This window comes from Mastigoproctus giganteus, chromosome 5 (genome assembly GCF_048544385.1).
Source record: "Mastigoproctus giganteus isolate SK-2022 chromosome 5, ASM4854438v1, whole genome shotgun sequence".
Taxonomy (NCBI): domain Eukaryota; kingdom Metazoa; phylum Arthropoda; class Arachnida; order Uropygi; family Thelyphonidae; genus Mastigoproctus; species Mastigoproctus giganteus.
In genome coordinates, this window is record NC_143579.1 from 77,227,096 (window position 1) to 77,249,293 (window position 22,198).

The 22,198-nt window shown below is 36.5% G+C and overlaps 1 protein-coding gene across 1 annotated transcript in view; it reads left to right on the top strand.

Moving 5' to 3' along the window:
- LOC150085508 (uncharacterized) overlaps positions 1 to 21,302 on the top strand; it is a 70,430-nt gene extending 49,128 nt beyond the window's left edge. Inside the window, exons 4-7 of the mRNA XM_090374586.1 lie at positions 5,313 to 5,457; positions 12,364 to 12,513; positions 15,083 to 15,253; positions 21,212 to 21,302. Of these exons, the coding sequence (XP_090230712.1) occupies positions 5,313 to 5,457; positions 12,364 to 12,513; positions 15,083 to 15,253; positions 21,212 to 21,288 (543 nt within the window). The 3' untranslated portion in view covers positions 21,289 to 21,302. The remainder of the gene's footprint in view (positions 1 to 5,312; positions 5,458 to 12,363; positions 12,514 to 15,082; positions 15,254 to 21,211) is intronic.
- The last annotated feature ends 896 nt before the right edge of the window (positions 21,303 to 22,198 follow it).

Here is a 22,198-nt window from a genome sequence, read left to right on the forward strand (position 1 = left end):
TTCTGAATCTGATTTGCTATCCATATTATTAACAGCTGTTCCATCCTCGATATAGCACCTGAACGCTGTTTTGTGACCACTGTTGATCTTAAGTGCATTGATCCTTTAACATGTTCTTTTATACACGCATTGTCCGTTTAAATAGTATTCACTGTTGAAGCAGCGAGACCTAATTCCCTTGCAATAGATGACAAACTTTGTCCTGCTTCATATACTTCTTAATCATTTTCATCTTCATTTCTAAATCAATTTTGTTTTGTTTCCTGGCACTGCCAGCATGTGCACTTTCCATTGGTCCCTTTCCCTTCATCATTATAATACGCAAATAGGAATGACAAGAAGTTTCTGAAAATTTGTTTTTTTATACGATTGAAGATTTCAGTGAAAGGGGAAAACATTTCACCATGATAGCGTAAAAACCCACACAGTATTATCGCAAATGCAATAAGATTGAGTTTACTACCCATTTATAATTAGATGCACTAACAGAAAAGCCCAATAAAATGGAAAGTGCAAATTATTTTTATTGTTTTTTGGTCGTGACCTCCAGAAATGTGCTTTAGAAAAATATCACAAAGGCGTTCAAATGTGATTCTTATAACGGGAACATATGATAACGATGAAAGGGTAGGGCAATTTCCATTATAAATATGACCTTTTAGAGAGATAAATAGCCTAGTAATATAGTGAAATTTTCAACTTCCAAGAACTTGGAACGAATTACAAAAAAAAAACAAAAAGCAATCCAGTGTTATTGGGTTCACATTACGATATTTTCATGATACCTCCATTTATTCCTACGGGATGCAAAATACTTTTCCACGATTTTTTTAAGTTTGCACTGGCCGGCAAAAACTTATGTAAAGTTGAATTTCCGTAAGTCGGGGAGTACCTGTATATATAATTTAGTAAGTGTATGCACAGATGGCACACCTTCCATGAGAGAAAAACATGAAGGATTTGTTGCATTACTACAAAAAGAATTGCCAGATCCAGATTTCCTTTCACTGTATTCTTCATCAGCAGAATCTGGGTGTCAAATCTACTGTTTTAAGTGACCCATTATAAAGTTATAGGTATTGTAAACTACATTCAAGCAGCAAATGCATCACGCCATTGCTAATTTTGCAACATGTTTCAGCTTGATGATGAAACATTCAGTGTGGATCTGCCATATTCTAAAGTGCATTGGTTGTCCCAAGGACAAATACTTGTCAAACTTTTATCTTTGCAAAAAATCGCATGATTTTTTTTTTTGAGGAATAGAATCAACAGTGTGAATTGTCACACGTGGAATTCTGCAGAGATATTGCAGAATTATATCTTTTGTGTGATATTATGTCAAAGCAAAATGATCTGAATATTTTTCTGCAAGGTAAAACCAAATCTATATATGATATGTGGCTTAAAATACAGGCATTTCATAAAAAGCTGAACTTTTTCAAAACCTTGCTTACCCAATTGGAACTTTCAGCTGAACACTTTCCTGAACTGGCAAAAGTAATTAATGAACAGGATACAAAAAAATCATTAAGAAAATGCGACATGAAAGAATACACAGCTGTTCTAGACCCCCTGATTTAAAAATACAATGAAAGATTTGCTGATTTTGAGAAACATCTCACACTGAAATTAACTTTTCAACCACACCTGATTAATGTCTCCAAAGCACCTGTTGACTTACAGATGGAATTAATTGAGCTCTCAGAAGATAATGTTCTGAAATCTCTATTTGACGTGAAGAAGGATCCTCTTCAAATATGGAAAAGTGGTGTTAACTACCCACGTCTACGTCAACATACTTATTGAATGCTATCTTGTTTTGGCACAACTTACTGTTGTGAATCAACATTTTCATATATGACACAAATTAAAACAAGCTTTATCTCAGATGACAGAAATTATTCACTTGAAGGACCAATTAAAACTATGCTTGACAATGTTGGAACCAAATATCAGACTACTATCTGGCATTAAGCACTTGGGAAAAGTCATTAAATGGTTTGTTTTTTAAGTTCATCCATTTTTAGTTTTGTTATCTTTGCTAAACAAATAAGTCTTCATTAATTTTTTTGTTTAAATTCCTCATACAATAACAGATTGTAATTAAAATTGTAAATAAACCTACAAAAATATAATTTTTTTTGTATACATTTAATTCTCAGCATGTGGCCTAATAGTGTCTTGGTTAAATAACATATGGCCTTCCAATGTAAAAAGATTCCCCACCCTTGTACTAAAAACTGTGCACCCTTTCTCCAATAAATTCTCAAATGAACATGTATTTTACTTTTACATTCTTTTAAGTTTCTTTGTTATTGTAGATGTAATTCTCGTATTCCACGTTTTATTTTAAACTCTTGCATCTATCCATACCCTTTTTATGTTTTCTTTCTACTTATATTGCACTCTCTCTCATATAGGTATCTATCTGGCTGATCTTTGAATTTCACAAAGCTTTCATCCTTTTAACCTTTAACAACTTACTGGACAAGAAAGTATAGGTATCTATCTGGCTGATCTTTGAATTTCACAAAGCTTTCATCTCAACTTTTAACCTTTAACAACTTACTGGACAAGAAAGAACCTCCTACAATCCAGTCAAAACCTCTTCCCCTGTAATTCAAATTTATAACCGTAGTTTTGGAATCATTTGTAACCATGAAAATTTTATTTTCATTTTACTGTGATTTAGACCTCAGACTTTTGTAGCCTGCACATTCAAAGAAGTTTCCATATATTGGCCCCTTTTGCTGATCTCTTCAAGCATATTGCCTATTCTTTGAACAATTTCAAATACAGTCGGACCTCTCTTTAACTAACTTCCATATAGCGAATTTTTCTATGTAGTAAACTTTTTTTGATTTCCCCTTGGTCATTACATTGAAAATAGTTTCTGTATAATAAAGGAAATTTCCATTTAATGAAATGATTTCGAGAGACCTGGATGCACATTGTTCGCACCTCTGGCCTTTAGGCAATAGAGCTGATGCTGTAGAAAGCACTAATTAAGAGCTAAAGTGATTAAGAATTAATCACTTTAGCTTTTAATAGCTAATAGGTTTAATTCTTAAGAGTATTCCAAAATTTAGTGTTGCCTGTAAAGCATTTATTGTACCGAGATGTCGCACTGGGCAACTGCTATCTATGTATCCACAGCCATTAGCAAATATTAAGGAATATTCCTGACACGGATATTTGTAAGCACCCTATTAGAGGATTAGGAGAGAGTGATTTTCCTTTATCCCAGAAATTCATCTGTTTCACAGAAATAAGTCATCCATACTTTCACTAAATTTCACCTGTCTCTGTATAGTAGGTACAAGTTGTCTGTAAATCAGTTTTTTTTGATTTCCCCCTGGTCATAGTGGAAGTGCTTAATAGTGTAGATCGGGGCTTTAAAAAAAAAAAAGAAATCACTTTAAAATTTGGTATCCCTGCCAGTAGTGTGTCAACCATTCTGTAAAACCGTGTTTCGATTCTCAAACTGAGGAAACAGGATCCAGTAGGAACCGTGCGAAACTATGCCTGTATGAAGATGTAGATGAAGCAGTTTTTAAGTGGGTGAAGTTGATTCAAGACCAAAAACATGCTGATATCAGGGACATTAATAAAAGAAAAGGCTATGGATATGTATCTTTTCTGGGGCATCAAATTTTCCAAGCCAGTCTGGTTGGCTGGACAAATTTAAAAAGCGCCATGGCTTACTCGAAAAAGGTATTTCTGGTGAGAGTGGGGTTGTAATTGAAGAAGCCTGTACTCATTGCAAAGAAACAGTTTTGAAAAAATTATGGAGGACTATGAGCCCAAAGACTTATTCAACGTTGATGAAACAGGTCTATTTTTTAAATGTCTGCCGAACAGGACACTGACTTTTAAAGGTGACAAATGTGTAGGTGGTAAAAATAATAAGGAAAGAATTAGTCTTGGTTGATGCAAATATGGCTAGTAATGAAAAACTGAAGCTTTTGGTAGGGCGCCTCCGTAGCCAGGTGGGAAGGAGCAGCAGTGCGTAGCACATGCTTCTTGATTAGACCGGGGTTCAAGCCCGTCACCACCAAATACGGAGTATGCGGAAAGGTCAAGGAATGACCACCGCATATCCCGGAGCAATATGGCCTTAGTTGCTAATGCTCCTAAAAAAAACCAAATAACAAATAACAATAAGCTTTTGGTAATAGGCAAAAGTAAACAACCTCGATGTTTGGATGTGCATATCAGAGTTGGCAAATGTGTGGAGTCAAGATGTGATGGAAACAACGATTAAGAACTGTTTTACAAAAGCAGGTTTTACTAAAACACCAATTAACAGCAATGAGAGGGATGAACTACTAGAAGACATTGAGCAATCTTGGGACAAACTCCAAACGAGAGGTTTGATCAGTGGAGAAATTGTTCTTGAAGGAATTTTAGGAGTTGGTAACAATGTCATAGTAGCTGAATATTCAAGTGACTCCAACATTTTAGAGAGTATTCAAAGAACTAGTGACAATATTGATGATGAGATGGATGAAAATGAGGGCAATATTAAACCTGATAACCTAAAACTGTAGGCAAACATGAAATGTTGGTAGCATTTGAAACTTTGCATTGAGGCCTTCAGTGTGAAGAAAATATATTTCAGTGCTTAAACAAATGTGAACATTTTTGTGAACAATGTACAGTAAAATCTGGTGTAAAACAAAAAATAACCAAATATTTTATGACATAATTCTTAAAAGTGTACTAATATATTGTGCGTATCATGCAAGTAGTCATTTCTTAATATGTGTGCATTAATAAATTAATTGTTTTTAAATGATAGAAGAAAATTTATTCATTCCCACTTATTTCTGATTTATTTCCCATATTTTACTGTATTTCTGAGTTAAATTACAGTGTTCTTCATTGTCGAAATTTCTGTATAACGAATTTTTTTAAGTGAATGATCGATTTCATTATATGGAGGTCCAGACTGTAGTCTGGTGTGTCTGAGTGTTTAGGTGTGGTTTCCATACTTAGGCATAGTATTCTAAATGCCTGTACAACTGCTTTTTACAGTGGGATTATGCCCTCCCTAGCTCTACAAGCAGTGCAACTAGTGAAGTCTACCTACTATTGAATGCTTCTCACATTCAGACATCATTATTTTGTCATCAGCAACGTTAGTTATTCACTGTAGTATGGATCTTTGTTTCAATAACAGATCAATGTTTTTTATATAACCTATAATTTAAATTATTAATTCTGTTTAACTTAGTACATTTAATTATTATAGTTTTTTATATTAATGTCACATGGCATTGGATTTTATGTAAACAGTTATTTTGTAGGGTCCATCTAGGATGCTGACATCTAAACCCATTGTAGCAGCTATATCTGGCTATGCCGTTGCTGGTGGGATGGAATTGGCTCTTCTCTGTGACCTGAGAATAGCAGAGGAAACAGCTGTTATGGGTGTTTTTTCTCGGAGATTTGGTAAGTTACGATTGTACAAGAATTATTCATTTTCGTCTTGCACTGTATTTTTCGTTTTGCACTGTTCTATATTTAAAATAAGAAAAACATTTATAATTTTAATCAAATTAATATGAACATTTTCCTTAGTTCGAAAATATTTACTTCATACTTATTTCTTATGATGAGAGGTGGGGGACAGTGTTGTGCTTCTAACCCAAAGCAGCCTGAGTACAACAAAATCTTCCAAAGTTCAGAACTTATGCATGCCAGTATAGAATTTGTGGTGTGAGGTAGTTGGATAGTTGTAAGAAAAGTAAAGTGAGAGTGGCCATATGTTCCAGACTAGAAGATTGTGAAAAGTATGACAAGACCAATGTCATTAGTCGAGGCATATCATGCAAGAAAGCAAGCTTATAGAGCATCAGCCAAAAAAAAAAAAAAAAAAACCCTTCCCATTTCACTCATCCGGTCACTCCAAATGTTTGTCTAGTTCAGCTTTAAATTTATTTAAGCTATCAACTTCCACACATCTATTCTACAACTGTCTTTTCTCAATTTGAATCTATGCCCCCTCAGGTTCTTAATCTGAGAAAGTGGAAGTATCCCATCAGCACTGAGCCTGCTCAAACCATTCAAGGCCTTGTACACCTAAATCAGATCACTTCGCAGGTGCCTAGTCTTCAGATGCTGCAACTTGCAGAATTTAAGCCTCTCTTGGTAAGAGAACCCCTTTGTTCCTCTCACAAATCTTGTTGCCCTTCTCTGTACACGTTCTAGGAACTCTACATCCTTCCTAAAATGAGGCCTCCAGACCTGTATGCATACTCAAGGTGTGGCCTGACCATTGCCTTCTACAAAGGTATAATCACCTCCTTGTCTCTGCTAGCAAAATTCCTCTATACCATTGACAAAACTCCATGACCTGCTCTGGCAGCCTGTCTGCACTGCTCAGAGAAATTCATATCTGACTGCACAATTACCCCCAGGTCTTTTTCACTTTCCACTTCCCTGAGTGTAGTACCACACAGTTGATACATTTCTGTTGGGTTACTGCTATCCATATGCAGTACTTGGCATTTGTCAATGTTAAATTTCAGTTGTCACCTCAGGTGGTAGATGACTTTCATCAACCGGTGAAATACCACCATTTTGCTTATTGGAGGCTTGAAGTGGTGAAACCCATGTTTAGTCTCTAGAGCAAAGTTTCTGGCATCCCCCTCCCCCCCATACTTCTCCTTCAACCCATGCACGGTACTAAGTACTATAGGTTTTGATACCTTTCGTTTGGGGTTTTCATAAAAATAAAAAAAAACACAGGCCCCTGGGGAACACCACTAATAACATTAGGCCACGAAGAGCAGTGTCCATTGATTACCACTGTCTTCTCCCACTCAACCTTCCCTTTATCCATTGCAGCAACTTGCCCTTAATGCTATACTGCTCCAAATTGTACAGCAATCTTCCATGTGCAACAGTATCAAAAGCTTTCCTAAATCCAAGTATATGATATCAAAATTATTTTTTGCATCCAGTTTCTTTGTGACCACATAGTAGTATCCAATCAAATTGGTCAGACAAAACTTCCTCTTAAGAAACCCATGCTGTGTCTGAACTGTTACTGCAGCCTTGTCTAGGTGGTCCTGTATCACTCTTTAACCAGTGACTACATTATTATCCCCAGAACAGAAGTTAAACTAACAGGCCTATAATTATTTGTCACCCTTTGAACCTCCTTTGTGAATTGGGGATACATTTGCACATCTCCAGTCCATTGGGACCTCCCCTGAATCTGAGGATGCTCTCATAATTATGGCTAAGGGTTTGCTTACTTCCCTCACTGCCTCCTTCAGTATAGCTACCTGAGCAGGATCATCAACCGTCAAACCACCAACATCAAGTGGACCAATCTGATTCATCCCCTTCCTTCTAGAGTTTACATAAGTGAAGAAGACTTTGTTGCTTTTCTTTGCATCCTTTGCCAAGGATTTCTCGCAATCAGCCTTCGCTTGCCTAACCTCCTTTGTGACTTGATTATAGGCTTCTGTGTCACCTGATAATTTATATGCATCCCACACATTTTTGTTCTCTGCCAAGAGCCTCATTATTTCATCCGACATCCATTTAGGTCTAAACCTTGAACAGTATTTCTTAGTTGGTATGAAAAGCCTAGTAGCTTCCAAAGCCGACCGGGCTAGCCGAGTGGGTAAAGTACCTGCCCGGCAACCCAAAGGTCGCGGGTTCGATTCCTGCCTCGGGCTTGGATCAAAGTACTGCAAAAACCTTGGGAGGTGCAATATGGCCACAGAAGCCGATGCGCCAACAACTACCAAATCAAAAAAAAAAAAAAAAAAGTAGCTTCCAAGATTAATTCCTGGAAGGCTTCCCATTTAGAATTCGCTGTTTTTAACATCATCAGTTGATCCTCTGTAGTCAGCTTTACAACAACAAAAACCCTTCCCTTTACCCTTGATGGTAGTTACATCTTTAAGTAAATCCCACATCAGTACACTGTGATCACTGTCACTTATGGTTCCTTTATCTGAAAATTCCTAATGCGCAAATCATCACTGGAGATAATCAGATCAAGAGTATTACTCCCTCTGGTTGCCCCTCAAACATATTGCTGTAGAAAACAGCAGTATGTTCTAAACAATGCTCTAATAAATCCACAAGTCTTGCTAGCGTTTGAGTGGCCAACCCACAAGTTTCAGTCAATATGTGGAAAGTTAAAATCCCCCATTACAAGACATTCTGATTTATTGGCCCACTCTATTTCTCTGCACAATTGTTCATTGTACTCATTAGTTCTATAACACACCCCTACTTTCATTTTTCCTTTCCCAGTGTTTGTCACACCAGACTGACTCAACATTGCACTGTCCACCCATGTCAACTTGGATGAGCTTCCTTAGATTTTGTGTTTCTCAACTAATAGCATAACCCTCCTCCCTTCCTGTATGCATTCTACTCCCAAATTTCAATTCTGCACTGCTTATATCTGTGTGACACCATGTCTGTGATATCCTGACAGTATCTGCCTTTGATGCCTTGATCAGCACTTCAAATTCATCAAGTTTATTTACTATACTTCTAGCATTGGTGTACATGCAAGTAAACATGCACCTGTCCTAACACAGCCCATGTATTTACTTGTTCCATGATGACTCCCAGCAGCTCTTGAAGTCCCCAGCAACTTCCTCTAGCAGTTTTCCAACCCCCCAACATTGCCTCGAAGCATCAGCAAATATTCTTGCACCCTTTCTTTTTAAATGTATCCCATCCCTGTAGAAGCAGTCTCTCCTGTTAGCAAGCACAGACCATGCTGAAAATAATTCAACCCCATGCGTCTTGCACAATATCTCTCCAGGGCTGAATTGATTGACAAGGCTCTCATCATATACTCCCTCCTATTGTATCTGGGCAAAATTGCAGACACTTTCATATTTAACCCTAACTTGTGACTTTTTTTCAACATTGACCTGTACTTGTTAAGTAATTCTGCAGATCTACTCTTAATGTCGTTAGAGCCAACGTGCCCAACAATATCATCCTTTGTGTCCTTACAAGATGATATCTGCTCTACAATGTCATCAACTTTTTACCTGGCAGACATACCCTGGTCTTATGTCACTTATCCTTTTTGCTCAATATATTTCCTGTCTCCCTTAGACAATACAATAACTGATAATAATTTGCTCCTGTGGGACCAGCATGTTCTTCCTTGAAGATTGCCACTGCATTACCTGATGCACAAGAGTGAGCTCTGACATTGAGTTGAACAGCTGAGAGCTTGATAGACCCCCATTTTAATTCCTTTGAGGGCTACAATACGGTCAGATATGAAGTTTTCTGTACAGTGTAAACAGGCAGCCAGGAAAGCCCATGGTGTCCTATCGATGATTTATCTAATGTTATCCTGTAGAGGTCATAATCCTACTGTATAATGAGCCAAGTCACTACTCACCCGTCAACAAATTAGTAAAGTCCACCTTCTGTGTCAGCAACAACCACTGAGAGACTAATTCAGAGTTGTCATGAATGTCACAGAGGTTGATAAATGACTGACTGTATCATGGGAAACATTAATTATAAATTTTTATACACACTCAAGTTACAGCTGCGTTCATATACAACTAAAGAAAAAAGTGAACTACAGCTTGACCTGCCGAGAACAATAAAGTTGGCCATTAAGAGAGAAATCTAATCTCTCACTATAGTCCACTTTAGATTTACCAAGAATCTCCATGTGATCAGTTGGAACCCACCCATTTCAGGGTCTCACAAAGACCAATAACTGGTATCTTAATAGGTTTTTTTTTTTTTCTTTAAATAAATCTGGTATATTGCAGACTTGGCATTCTGCAGTCCTTCTGTCATGAGATAGTAAGACTATATTGTTTACTTACAGTAGTTGAAAGCCTTCTGGCTGCCAAACAGCATATACACAGACAACATATGTACAGAGATATAAACAGTTTTCAGAAGCTTTGAATTAAATGTTATTTAACTTTAATGTCAACGAATTCGCTAGTTGTTTATCCAATTGCGCTATTCAAAGAACAAGGTTTTTTTGGCATCAGAGTGAAAGATTTTTTATAAAAGAAATAAAAAAATCAATCGAATTGTAATGTCCAGGTTTTGGAATATTCTATCTGTATTGTGCTGTCCTACGGATAGATTAATATCCGGACTCCTGCATGCCTACAAATAAACTTTACTTACGGGAAAACTAATGTGTGCTGAAACCTTTAGTCTTTATGACAGCCTTTAGTTTGTGGGACATTCTCCACTAGTTCACTAATTTTTTTGTAAATGTTCTCTGATATTTTTCATGATTTGACCTTCAAAGCTGCAACCAGTCAAGCTCTATGTTTTGGGGAGTCTTTCTTCACATGCACTCAATAATCTAATTCATCCCAGTTCTCTACAGGGCTGTGGGCAGGCTAGTCAAACATTTTGACGCTTGTGTCCTCAAACCAATCCATCACAATCTAGGTAATGCATTATTGGCCAGGACATCTAGATAGACCTCAGTATTCATGGTTTTGTTTGAAACAGCCAATCAGCCCAAGCCAAACCATGAAAACTAGCCCCAGGCTATCACGATGCCTCTACAAAACTTTGTCGTTGGGACAATACAGTCCAACAGGTAGGGTTCTCCAGGCATCTGCCACACCTAGGCAATCAGGGTAAAGTCTACTAGTCAAGACTGGTAGACTTTACCATGATTCATCACCCCAGAGTACATCTTTCTATTGGTTTACATTTCAAGAATAACAGGCCTCATACCAAGCTAGATGGCAACTGTCATTAGTCAGGGTGATTAGTGACTCATGGATGGCTACATGAACACATTAACTCATATCATGCAGCATCCTGCACATTATACTGGTGCTGACATACATTCCAGTTTGCAATATCAACCTGTTTTGAGTGTACAATTCTTTGCAGGGCTCTTCTGTTGTGTTCCATCATTTTCAGTGGTATTCTGTGTTACTTTGTGACAGTTTCAGCACTGGTCCACTTTCATTTCAAGATCACATTACCAATCATCAGTGTGGGGATCTTCAGTGCCACTGATGTCACATTCAGACTGAGTGTTCATATGGCACCCAGTAAGTCTAACTCCTCTGTAGCATCTTGCATTTATAGTTGTCTGTGTAGGATGTGACTACATGAGAATGGAGGAGTGTCTAGATATTACTGATGGGGCAGTATATGCATAAAGGGATGGTTAATAATAAGAAACAGTAGTTATAAATGGCCACTGCTTTTCCTGGATTGATATTATGAATGGGATCCAATTGTTTAGTTCTTAGCTTCTTACTGTTTCTAAAATTGATTATTGATGTAAGTGTTTCACTATTAAGTGGCTTAGATTTAATGTGGTTCACTATCTTTACAGCATCATCCAACTGAGTTTTTAGGTCTCTTTCCATTGTTTTGGTGACAAGTGCTTGTTGGTGGAGTGTGGAGTGTTTGATGTAAGTCTTGGTACTAGAAATTTAAAGGTCTTGCATCTAGACAGTGGTAATCATAGAATAATGTATTGATAACAGGTTGGAAAGGGTGAATAGTAATGAAATTGGTTAAGGCATAAAAGGGGTATTCTTATCAAGATTTGAGTTTTTTAAGCCACTGTGTTTGGAAACCAGGTTTCTGTAGGGTGACTGATCAAGCTGTTTAATGCCTTCAACAGTTCAAGTAAATTAAATAGAGAGAATATTTATGTGACATAGCAAGGAGGCATAAACTGACATATGTGGGAGTATCAGAAAGATTTTCCCCTAACCTTCCGCATTCTATGAATGTTATTTTGTATTGACTGTATTGCTTGTTTATCTAGTACTATATGCCAGAAGTTTCATTGCTCTTATATGTTTATTTTGTCAAGTGTATACATCAATATTATCAAATTCCTGTTTTTGCAAGGCAAACAGCCAAGAACTATACATGAAGATAGATGTTTTGGGATATGTCAGTGGAGACAGTTCAAGTGTAGCTAGGAGAGCATCGATGATGAGGAAGAAACAGGCAGCAAAATTTGTTTCCCACCCTCCCATTTGATGTCGGCATTTTCTGAGGTTGTAGAATGAATATAAGACAGTTCTCATTTAGCCAGTGGGGGGGGGGGGCACTATTAATTATTAGGTAGTCATTTACTCCAAATTACTACATAATCTTTTTTGAGCTTCGATAGGTTATAAAAATTTGAGGAAAGTTTCAAGAAATAATTGTATGAAATTAGGACAGGTGAATTTTTGTTTTTAATTTTTACATCAATTTACGTTTGTTTTATATTAATAATGTTAAATATTATTTAATTATTTTATCTTGTATTTTATATTTTTCTGCAATGATTCTCATGTATTCAAGAAATAAATTCTTTTTTTATTTTTCTAATTATGTTTTGAATATTTCAAGGTGTTCCTCTAATAGATGGAGGTACAGTTCGGTTACCACAGTTAATTGGGTTATCTCGAGCACTTGATCTTATTCTCACAGGAAGGGGTATTAGTGCAAAGGAGGCGTTGGAATTTGGACTTGTTAACCAGGTAACAGCCATAGGAACAGGTAATTACTGATTCTAATTCACATATAAGAGAGCAAGTGAGAGCACAGGTCTTAATAGGAGCATTCATTAAGAATTTTTTTTTATATTTAGGTAGATTTACCTAATACCTGTAGATATAAATTATGATCACTGTAAGATATTTCAGTATTGAGTTAAGTAGGCTGATTTCTGAGAAAAAAGTAATTTAATGAAAAATAATTTATGCAAGTTTTTTTAATTTTACACCACCCAAGTAAATTTAGGGTAGGGTTAAGAGTTATAGAACATAATTGTACATTATATATAATTTATTTAAAATGGAGAATAGCATACATTAAAAAAATAATAATACAAAGTATACTTCATTTAGAGGAATGCTTCCAATGGAATTAGATTTATAAATGTTTGTATGATTAAAATTTTTTGTGGCCTGATAGTTTCTAAATAAATACTTCATTCTGAAACTGTTTTAGCCCTCGCACTTCATTATTTATGTACCATTTCTTTTTTTATCTTTGGTTTCTTAGATATTATTGGTCTGGAGTGAAACATGATCTTACCTAATCACGAACAGGTTACTAATTATAACTTTGAAGGAATTGAGTTGTTAGGCACTTCTTGAGTATTAAGCTTCTTTATTGCTGCTAAGTACTATTACTTAGCAGCTCATGGTACTAGTGACAATAATTCTCATCACAGTGACATGGCCAGGAGTTTTACATTATATATGTGATTAAATTAGCAAAAATTACAGTTACATGGGAAATTATGAGTTACACAAAATTAAACATGTAAAAATGAATTATAATAATAGGAAAATATAAAGAGGAACTGAACATCGTGACCCAGTTTGGAGGAATTTATCCCAATTTCAAAGATGTAATCCACTCGAGGAGCATGTGATGGTATGTAGTCAGTAGCCATTTTCTGTAGGTTGACTCCAAGATGGAGCAGTGCCTGGGCAGGTAGGAACCGACTACACAGTTTCAACCGGTTGTATTTGAGGATTAGTGTGGGCTCTGACCTCAAGGATGGCAGAGGATTGTGCCACTGACAGAAATTCCAGATGTTTGGGGCGTTTATGACTCCTATGTACATTTTTTAATGTAGTCATTAAACGCCTGCTGTCAATTAACCTTGGGAGCCTGGGTACATTTAGCTGCTCAGCCATGTCAGTTGTTCTTAATTGAGGGGGTCGGCGATGCTTATTTGTGGCCCATTTCAGGGTCCAGTATTCACACAAGAACACCGGTTTTTGAAGTAAGGGCAACGCAGATGCCCAAATTTCAGCAGCATATAAAATAACTGGATAAACAGTGGTTTGAAGATATCTGGTAGTGGTTGCGGCATCGTTGGAATGAAGTAAGTGTTGCTTCGCTCTCCAGCGTGTTAAATCGCTTCTGGAGGTATTCTGTGTGAACATTAAATTTCAGCTTTGGATCAACATAGATACAGAGATCCTTATGGCAGGTAAATTGGGATGAGAGTACCCAAAACTGATGGTTGAATTACTGTTGGTTGCTGTTTCAATGAGTAAATCATTATTGCAGATTTTGAAGGGTTAAGGTTTTATTCAAACATCTTCAAGTAAGTTGAAAGAGCGGTCAAGTTCTCTGTGATTGAAGACTTGATTGCCATTGGGTTTGCAGACGTTGATTAAGGTAAGAAACTTTATATCATTGCATATATTAGAGCATCATCACGGGGACTCATGAAAGGAATTAGATTAGAATGGCTGAGAAGAGAAGGCCAGACAGGACGCCACCTTGTGGGACTCCTGCATTGATTTTTCTTGTAAAGTGGGTCTTCTTCATTGTGAGGTGGACACTTCTATTCCTCAGTAAGGCAGTGAAGAAAGCTAGGTCTCCATTAATCCTGAAGAATTTCAGAAGACTGAGAAGGGCTGGAATCTAGGCTGTCAAAAGCAGCTTCAATTCTTAGCTCTAGTGCTTATTAACCCAGTAGTGCTCCCACTGGACCTTTCAGGTGCTGTTCCAAGAAATTGATTGCATGTTAATTATGGGTTCCTTTCTAAATATTATAGATAGCGTTACTTGAGTAATTGTGGATGTGAACAGTTGTTTACCTAGAATTATATGCAAGAATAACTGGTTAAGTCCAGAATGACCATTTTTGTCGTCTGCTTCACTTGCTATGTAACAAAAATGCATTTCTTGCCACCAGTTTCTGCTAGGTATTCTTTATTTCATAATTATTATAAAAAATGATTTCTTGTTTCAATTATGTTTTTCTTTCTTTTGCAAAACATACTAATGCATGCACATGTATGTTTTGTAGATATTAATGATATTATAAACTAGAAAAATAAAATGACTAATAGCTTCATGTTTATATTTTATTTTCAGCAGCATTACCAAAAGTTTTTTTTGTTAAAAATAATGTATGAACACAACCTTTCACTAAAACCAGCATATTTCAAGGGCCACATCACCAGCACCAGGAATATTTATCAAAGAAAGTTTTCATATTAATAATACAAGTGTAATTTGCAATTTAATTCCTTTTTTTTTTTTTTATGTGAATGTCAGTTTATATATAATGTTTTTGATAACCTGTACTGTATTACAGCACTTGGAAATGGCATTAAATTGGCCGAGTGTATTGCAAAATTTCCACAGGAATGCTTGAAGGCTGACAGGCGATCTGCATATTATTCAACATTTGAAGCAAAATCATTGGAAGAGGCATTGCAGTTTGAATATGAAAACAGCAAACATGTATTAACACAATCAGTCGAAGGTGATTTTTTTTCTTTTCAGTTTTTACACTTTAATTTATCATTCTCTGTATTTTATTGGAAGAGCTACTTTACTATTAGTAATAAATTACATTTAGACAGTTGTCATCACCTGGTGTAATAGCAAAGGTTTTTGGTATATAGATTTCTCTTAAGACATTGCTGGTTATTGCTATGACATTCAAAGAATTTTTTGAGATTATCTCACTCGTACCAATGTTGAATATGTGGACTGCAGAGAAACTTGCTTTGGAAGAATATGCACATTTATTATTTTAATGTTATTTGTATTACAGATTACATTGCCTCAAACAGTTATTCTAAGACATTCAATAACCATGGTATAGTGGAAATGAACTAGATCCTTTCCCGATAGCTTCAAGTTTTTAGAAAAATACTCTATATAAATTCATTTAATTTCAAGTCAATGTTCATATGCCTTCGGCTCCTGAAATGATCCAAGGTTGATTGCTAGTTTTCTTGTTGAAAAAAGAAAAACTCCTACTACTCTGTTGACATACTCATCATTATTGCAACTTATTTAATCTTATAAAGAAAGGAAAAGATAGATCAGTGTTCATTTTCCATATTAAATACATTCTTCCTCTGCTTGCATAGTAATATCAACTATACATCACTATCATAGTGAGCATAACTTCCTATGATATGACATTTTTTACATTTATATCAGTTAATCAGCATGCAACATCCGTAAAGTGCCAGTTTAACAGTGGTTACTTATAAGAGGTGTTAAGATGTACAACTTACCACATTCAATTTTTATAATTTTTCACCAGAACTAAAAAAAACTGTTTTATAAACTAAAGAATAGAACAGTTTGGAGTATTATAAAAATAAGAGTTAATATTAGTTTGTAATACATCATAATATTATTAAAATGTTGGACCATGGACTTGAGTCCAAAGTTATCCCTAAAATATTTCACACTCTTACATTATCAGGGAACTTAGCCCCACGTTTCTCTACCATCATTATTCAATGTATTTTTATGCCACTCCAGTGTGTCAAACTGCCAGTCTGGTCGATAGTGTTTAGTCAGTAGCTTTTTTCCCTTTACAGAAACACCAGTGGCAAGTAAATCTGGATTAGTTTCTCAGTGTTTCCATCCCTTTTATTACACCACAGCTGACCGGGCTAGCCAGGTGGGTAAAGTGCCTGCCTCGGGCTTAGATCAGAGTAAAATGCAAAAACTTTGGGAGGTGCATTATGGTCACAGAAGCTGACGTGCCAACAACAAATAAAAAAAATATATTACACCAAAGTTACTTTTGTAAAAATGCTCTTCACAAACTCCAGTTTTAGTTTGTGAAAAAGTGCCATCTGATGATTTCAAGCGTTCCTTGCACACACTTTTAAAATCATCATGCACAGGAAAGTTTTCATTTTGCAGAACAGTGACAAATTTACCACATACCTCAGGAATTGTAATAACATTAATTAGCATTAGTAGTGATATGATGCAAGAAAGCAAGCTTATATTAGCCAAAAAAAAAAAAAAACCCCTTCCTGTTTCACCTATTCATTCACTCCAAAAGTTTGTCTAGTTCAGCCTTGAATTTATTTAAGCTGTCAACTTCCACAATGACAGATAGAAGTTTTTCCAGCAATTGACCACCTGCTGGCTAAAGGCAAAATTCCACACATTATTCTACAACTGCCTTTCCTCATTTTGAATTTATGCCCACTCACGTGTGAAATCTGAGCAAGAGGAAGAATCCCATCCATCAGCATTGAGCTTGCTCAAGCCTTATACACTTCAGTCAGATCACCTTGTAGGTGCAGAGTCTTTTAGCCTTTTTTTGGTAACCACAACCCTTCTCTGTACTCGTTCCAGCAGCTCTACATCTTTCCTAAAATGAGGCCTCCAGACCTGTATGCAGTACTCAAGGGGCGGCCTGACCATTCCGTTTTACAAGGGAATAATTGCCTCCTTATCCCTGCTAGCAAAATTCCTATACAGGGTGTCTCAAAAATATTGGTACAAACATTTAGGGGAGGTAGGTAACATCTAAAGGAATGTGAATTGCATAGGAACCCATAACTGGAAACGTCACCGTAAGTCGGCACTGTTCATCAGTTCGCGAGAGAGAAAATTTCTGGTTTACTCATTCAAGCAGTAGTTGCTGCATGAAGAGCATGCATCGATATACGAAGTGTGAGCGGGCAGACATGCACCTAGTGTATGGATTAGCAGAGGGCAATGGACGAGCCGCTCAACGAATTTATGGAGAACACTTCCCAGATAGACATGTACTGGACCACCATTTGTTTGTCCATGTGCATCAAAATTTGTGCAATTATGGGTCATTTAGAGGTAACAGGAGTAGTGTGGGTAGACCACGTTCGACGCAAACTCCCGCCATGGAAGAAAGTGTTGAATGCCGTCCAGAATAATCCTACTACCAGCACATGTGCCTCTGCCTTAGGAGTGTCTCGTTGCAGTGTACAGCAAGTCTGACACGATTCCTTACACCCCTTTCATCTCCAAAGGGTTCACTTACTGCTCCCCCAAGATCATCCTACACCTGTGGCTTTTGTGCAGTGGTTTCTCCAAGAAAGTGTTCAAGACTTGAATTTTCCAGCCAATGTTTTGTTCACGGATGAGGCTTATTCAATCAGCACAATGCTCATGTGTGAGCTCATGACAACCCACATGGTGTGTGCCCCCATGCGGCACAACATCGCTTCGCAATAAATGTGTGGGCAGGTATTGTCGGTGACTGCTTAGTCGGCCCATACCTGTTACAATCTCGCACGAACTCTGCTAAATATCGGATCTTTCTTGTACAAGTTCTACCAGGGTTACTTGATGATGTTCCAGCAAATGTGAGATGCAACATTTGGTTTCAACATGATGGGGAGGGTCCTCAAATCTATCGTGTATGAATCACCTGTGGGGACGGAAATAGATCTCGTGACGAGACTCGTCTGCACTGCTGCTACTGTCAAAGAAACTCCAGCTGTGTTCGTCCATGTCCACCAATCCATGCTTCATCGATGTCACGCATGCATCGCATCTCATCGTGTCTTTTTTCCATAACCGGAAACGTTTGTACCAATATTTTTGAGATGCCCTGTATATCACTGACAAGACTCCATGAGCTACTCTTGGAGCCTGTTTGCACTGCTCAGAAAACATCATAACTTACAAAACCCCCAGGTCTTTTTCATTCTCCATTATCTTGAATGTAGTATCACACAGTTGGTACATTTCTCTGGGGTTACTTCTACCCATATGCAGTACTTTACATTTGTCAATGTTAAATTTCAGTTGTTACCTCAGTCCATCTGCTCAACATTTCTAGATCCAGTTGCATACCATCCTTACTGTCATTAACCACCATACCACCCTTTGTATTCTCTGCAAAGTTGGACATTTAAGCCTGATATACCTTCATCATTAATAAATATAGAAAACAACAATGGGCCCAACACAGGCTCCTGGGGGACACCACTAATAACATTAGTCCACAAAGAGCAGTGTCCATTGATTACCACTGTCTTCTCCCACTCAACCCTCCCTTTATCCTTAATGCCATACTGCTCCAACTTGACCAGAACTCTTCCATGGGCAACAGTATCAAAAGCATTCCTAAGTATGTGATATCAAAATTATTTTGATATCAGACAAGACTTCCCCTTAACAAACCCATGCAAAGTCTGAACCATAACTGCAGTCTTGTCTAGATCAGCATTTCTCAAACTGTGTTCTGCAAAAAAAATAATTAAATAAATTTTGCATATTTGTAATGTATACCACTCTTGTATCATTATATTTAAAAAAAATAATTTTTTTTTTTTTTTTGTTATTAATATACTGGCATGGACTGGAACACTTTATTTTGGCGGGCTTTTGCATAGAGAAGTATGCGTAGAGGTAATTACATCTACGAAAAAGTAGCAACGTAGTGATCTAATATGCCATTTGTAGGCGATTTAACTGAACTCACTTCCTTGTATAAATTTTTGATATATTAGTATTTCAAAATATTATAAAATTATGTGACCATAGATTTGTGGTTGAAAAAAGGAACTTTAAAACGAGAAGCAAAGTAGTAGTGCAACTGTGGTCGATGAAAACAAACACAATATTGTCACACTTCAAAGTGAAGATGAACAATCGCAGCCTTTTGCCCTCCAAAAATCTGAAGTGAAAAAAATAGGAACCAACTAATAAAAGACCAAAATGAAAGTATGATAACAGTAATTTGATTTTTGGCTTTACACGTGTTGGAAATATAGATGCTCCTTATGCCCAGTTTGTCATATGTAATAAAATATTATGAAATAGTTCTTTGGATCCCGCTGGTCTTGATGATCTTGCAGTGCTTCTTTAACCAGTGACTCCATTATTTTCCCAAAGCACAGAAGTTAAACTAACAGGTCTGTAATTATTCATGTCAATCTCCCTTTGTGAATTGAGGATACATTTGCACATCTCCAGTCCATTGGGACCTTCTTGAGTCCAAGGATGCCTTCATAATCATGATTAAAGCCTACTTACTTCCTTTGCTGCCTCCTTTAATATAACTGTATAGATCCTGTCCATCCAAGGTGCCTTTCACTTTGCTCTCTCATGTAACTCCCTGTTAGAGTTTAAGAAATTCTGACCTCCACTTCCCTACAGCATTCAGTCAGCTACCTGAGCAGAATCATCAACAATTGATTGAACCATCGATATCAAGTGGACCAATCTGATTCATCTACTTCATTCTAGAGTTTACATAAGAAGCCTTTGCTGTTTTTCTTTGCATCCTTTGCCACAGGTTTTTTGTAATCTGCCTTTGCTTGCCTAACTGCCTTGCGATTTGATTACAGGCTATCTTATATTTACCATTGGCCTGATAATTTATATGCATCCCACTTTTTTTTTTTTTTTCACTACCATGAGTCATCAGTTCATCTGACAACTGTTTAGGAAAAGTATTTTTTGGACATTGAACAGTCTTTCTTAGTTTGTACAAAAAGCCTAGTAGCTTCCAAGATTAATTCCTTGAATGCATCCACCGTAGAATTTGCTGTTAGTAACATCAGTTGGTCCCACTGTGTGGAATTTAAAAACTGCCTGAGACTAATGTACTCACCTTTATGAAAGGAATTTGTTCTTACCTTTTCTCTCAACACCAACAAATCATTTGAAAATACAAAAGTCGTGCATAATCACTTCTCTGGTAATTACAAAATCAGCAATGCAGTTTTTTTTTTATATGACTGTCCCTTTCTCCAGTTAGGTATAAACACATGGTATTGTATAAACTTGCCACAAAAATTATGCATTAAGCAATTCTATGTTACACTTGTACTAAACTATTACAGTAAAATCTTGGTTATACAAAACATTTGAGGAAAAAAAAAATATATATAGAAAATTTACAGCAATCTCTTATTTACACTTTATGTATCATACATGCTTATATAACTTAAAAATAATTATCAGTGTGTTACTTTTTTCTGCTCCGCGATTTTGTATTATCAGACATGTAACGTGAAAGATTTTGCATACTCATTCACTTCATGTGAAACAGCCCATTTCTTAACAACCTGAAGGGCAATAAGGGCTTTGTTGGTTTTTACATGTCCTCTCTTCTCTGGATTAGTATTTAAGGTGAAACTATTAATATGTCAAGAAGTGGTAACCTGATTCATTGTTAAAGTTCATACTTGGTCTAATTTTATGCAACTGCACTTAATTTCCAAAGGAATGATTATAGTTCATTAAAATTGTTTAAAGGTCATGGAGCCTGAATAGATTATCTATGCCATTTAGTTACTTTGTAGGTATTATACATGCAATATTTCTAAAAATGCATTATGGGGATGCCCATTTCTATCCTTCCCCACAATACAAACTTTGGTGTGTAAGTAAAATGATGCATTTCCTGCTATTGGTATTTTGTGTGGATCTTTGAATATTACTGATGCACTTATTTTATTTTTAGGGGCAAAGAAATTCATGGATGGTATTGGAAGACATGGCAACTTCAACATTGATAATATACCATCTTTTCACCAATAAAAAAAAATTGTACAGAAATTATAGTCAATAAATTATTTTTCTTTATATTGTGGAGCATTATTCAGAGTACACTTCACATGTATTCCAGTTGTAAGAGAATGCCATATGGCCCCCCTCCATCAATTTGGTGAGAGACTAATGCAGCATTAAATAGCTTATGTCAAATTAAAACTAAATTTTTTTTTCATGTCATAAGCTACTAGAAAGCATAAGCAAAGATTCTGCCCACCATTATCAAGAAATACAGCAGCAGTCTAAAAATAACACTTTCAGAACTTTGAAAACAGCCAAGTAATGTAGCAGTACCTCTGACATAGCTTATGCGTGCACTCAGCATGAATGGCCAAATGATAGAAATACACGTGCTCTTCACTGGAGTGAGCAGTTTATGAAAAAGCTTTAACCAGACGTATACAACTTTGCTTGTTGTTCGTGTTTTACACCCAGCCATGTATGCTGATGAATATACAAGTTTCTAACATTTCCAAGTCTCCATAAATTAACTGGGCATGAATGCCCAAACCAAGCACTGCACACACATATATATATTATACTGATGCAGACAAGTGTTCACAGGAACTGCATTGTACTGGTACTAACCTTAGTTGACAATTGGGCAAAGGATAGCATAATTGTTTTTTTTTTTTTTTATGAAAACCCCAAACACAAAAAGGTATCAAAACCTATTATAGCACTTAGTACTGTGCATGGGTTGAAGGAGAAGTATGGGGGAGAGGGATTTTAAACTTTGGAGCAGTAACACATTATTAATCTATGTGTGCTAATTTACCTGTTCATCCAGATATACCAAACAATATCTTGCAGAAGAGTTCAACTTTTGTTTCTGTGCTAAAAGCTTCAAGAACTTGGGCAAAAATGGGTCAAATCAATTGCCCTTTGGACAAATCTG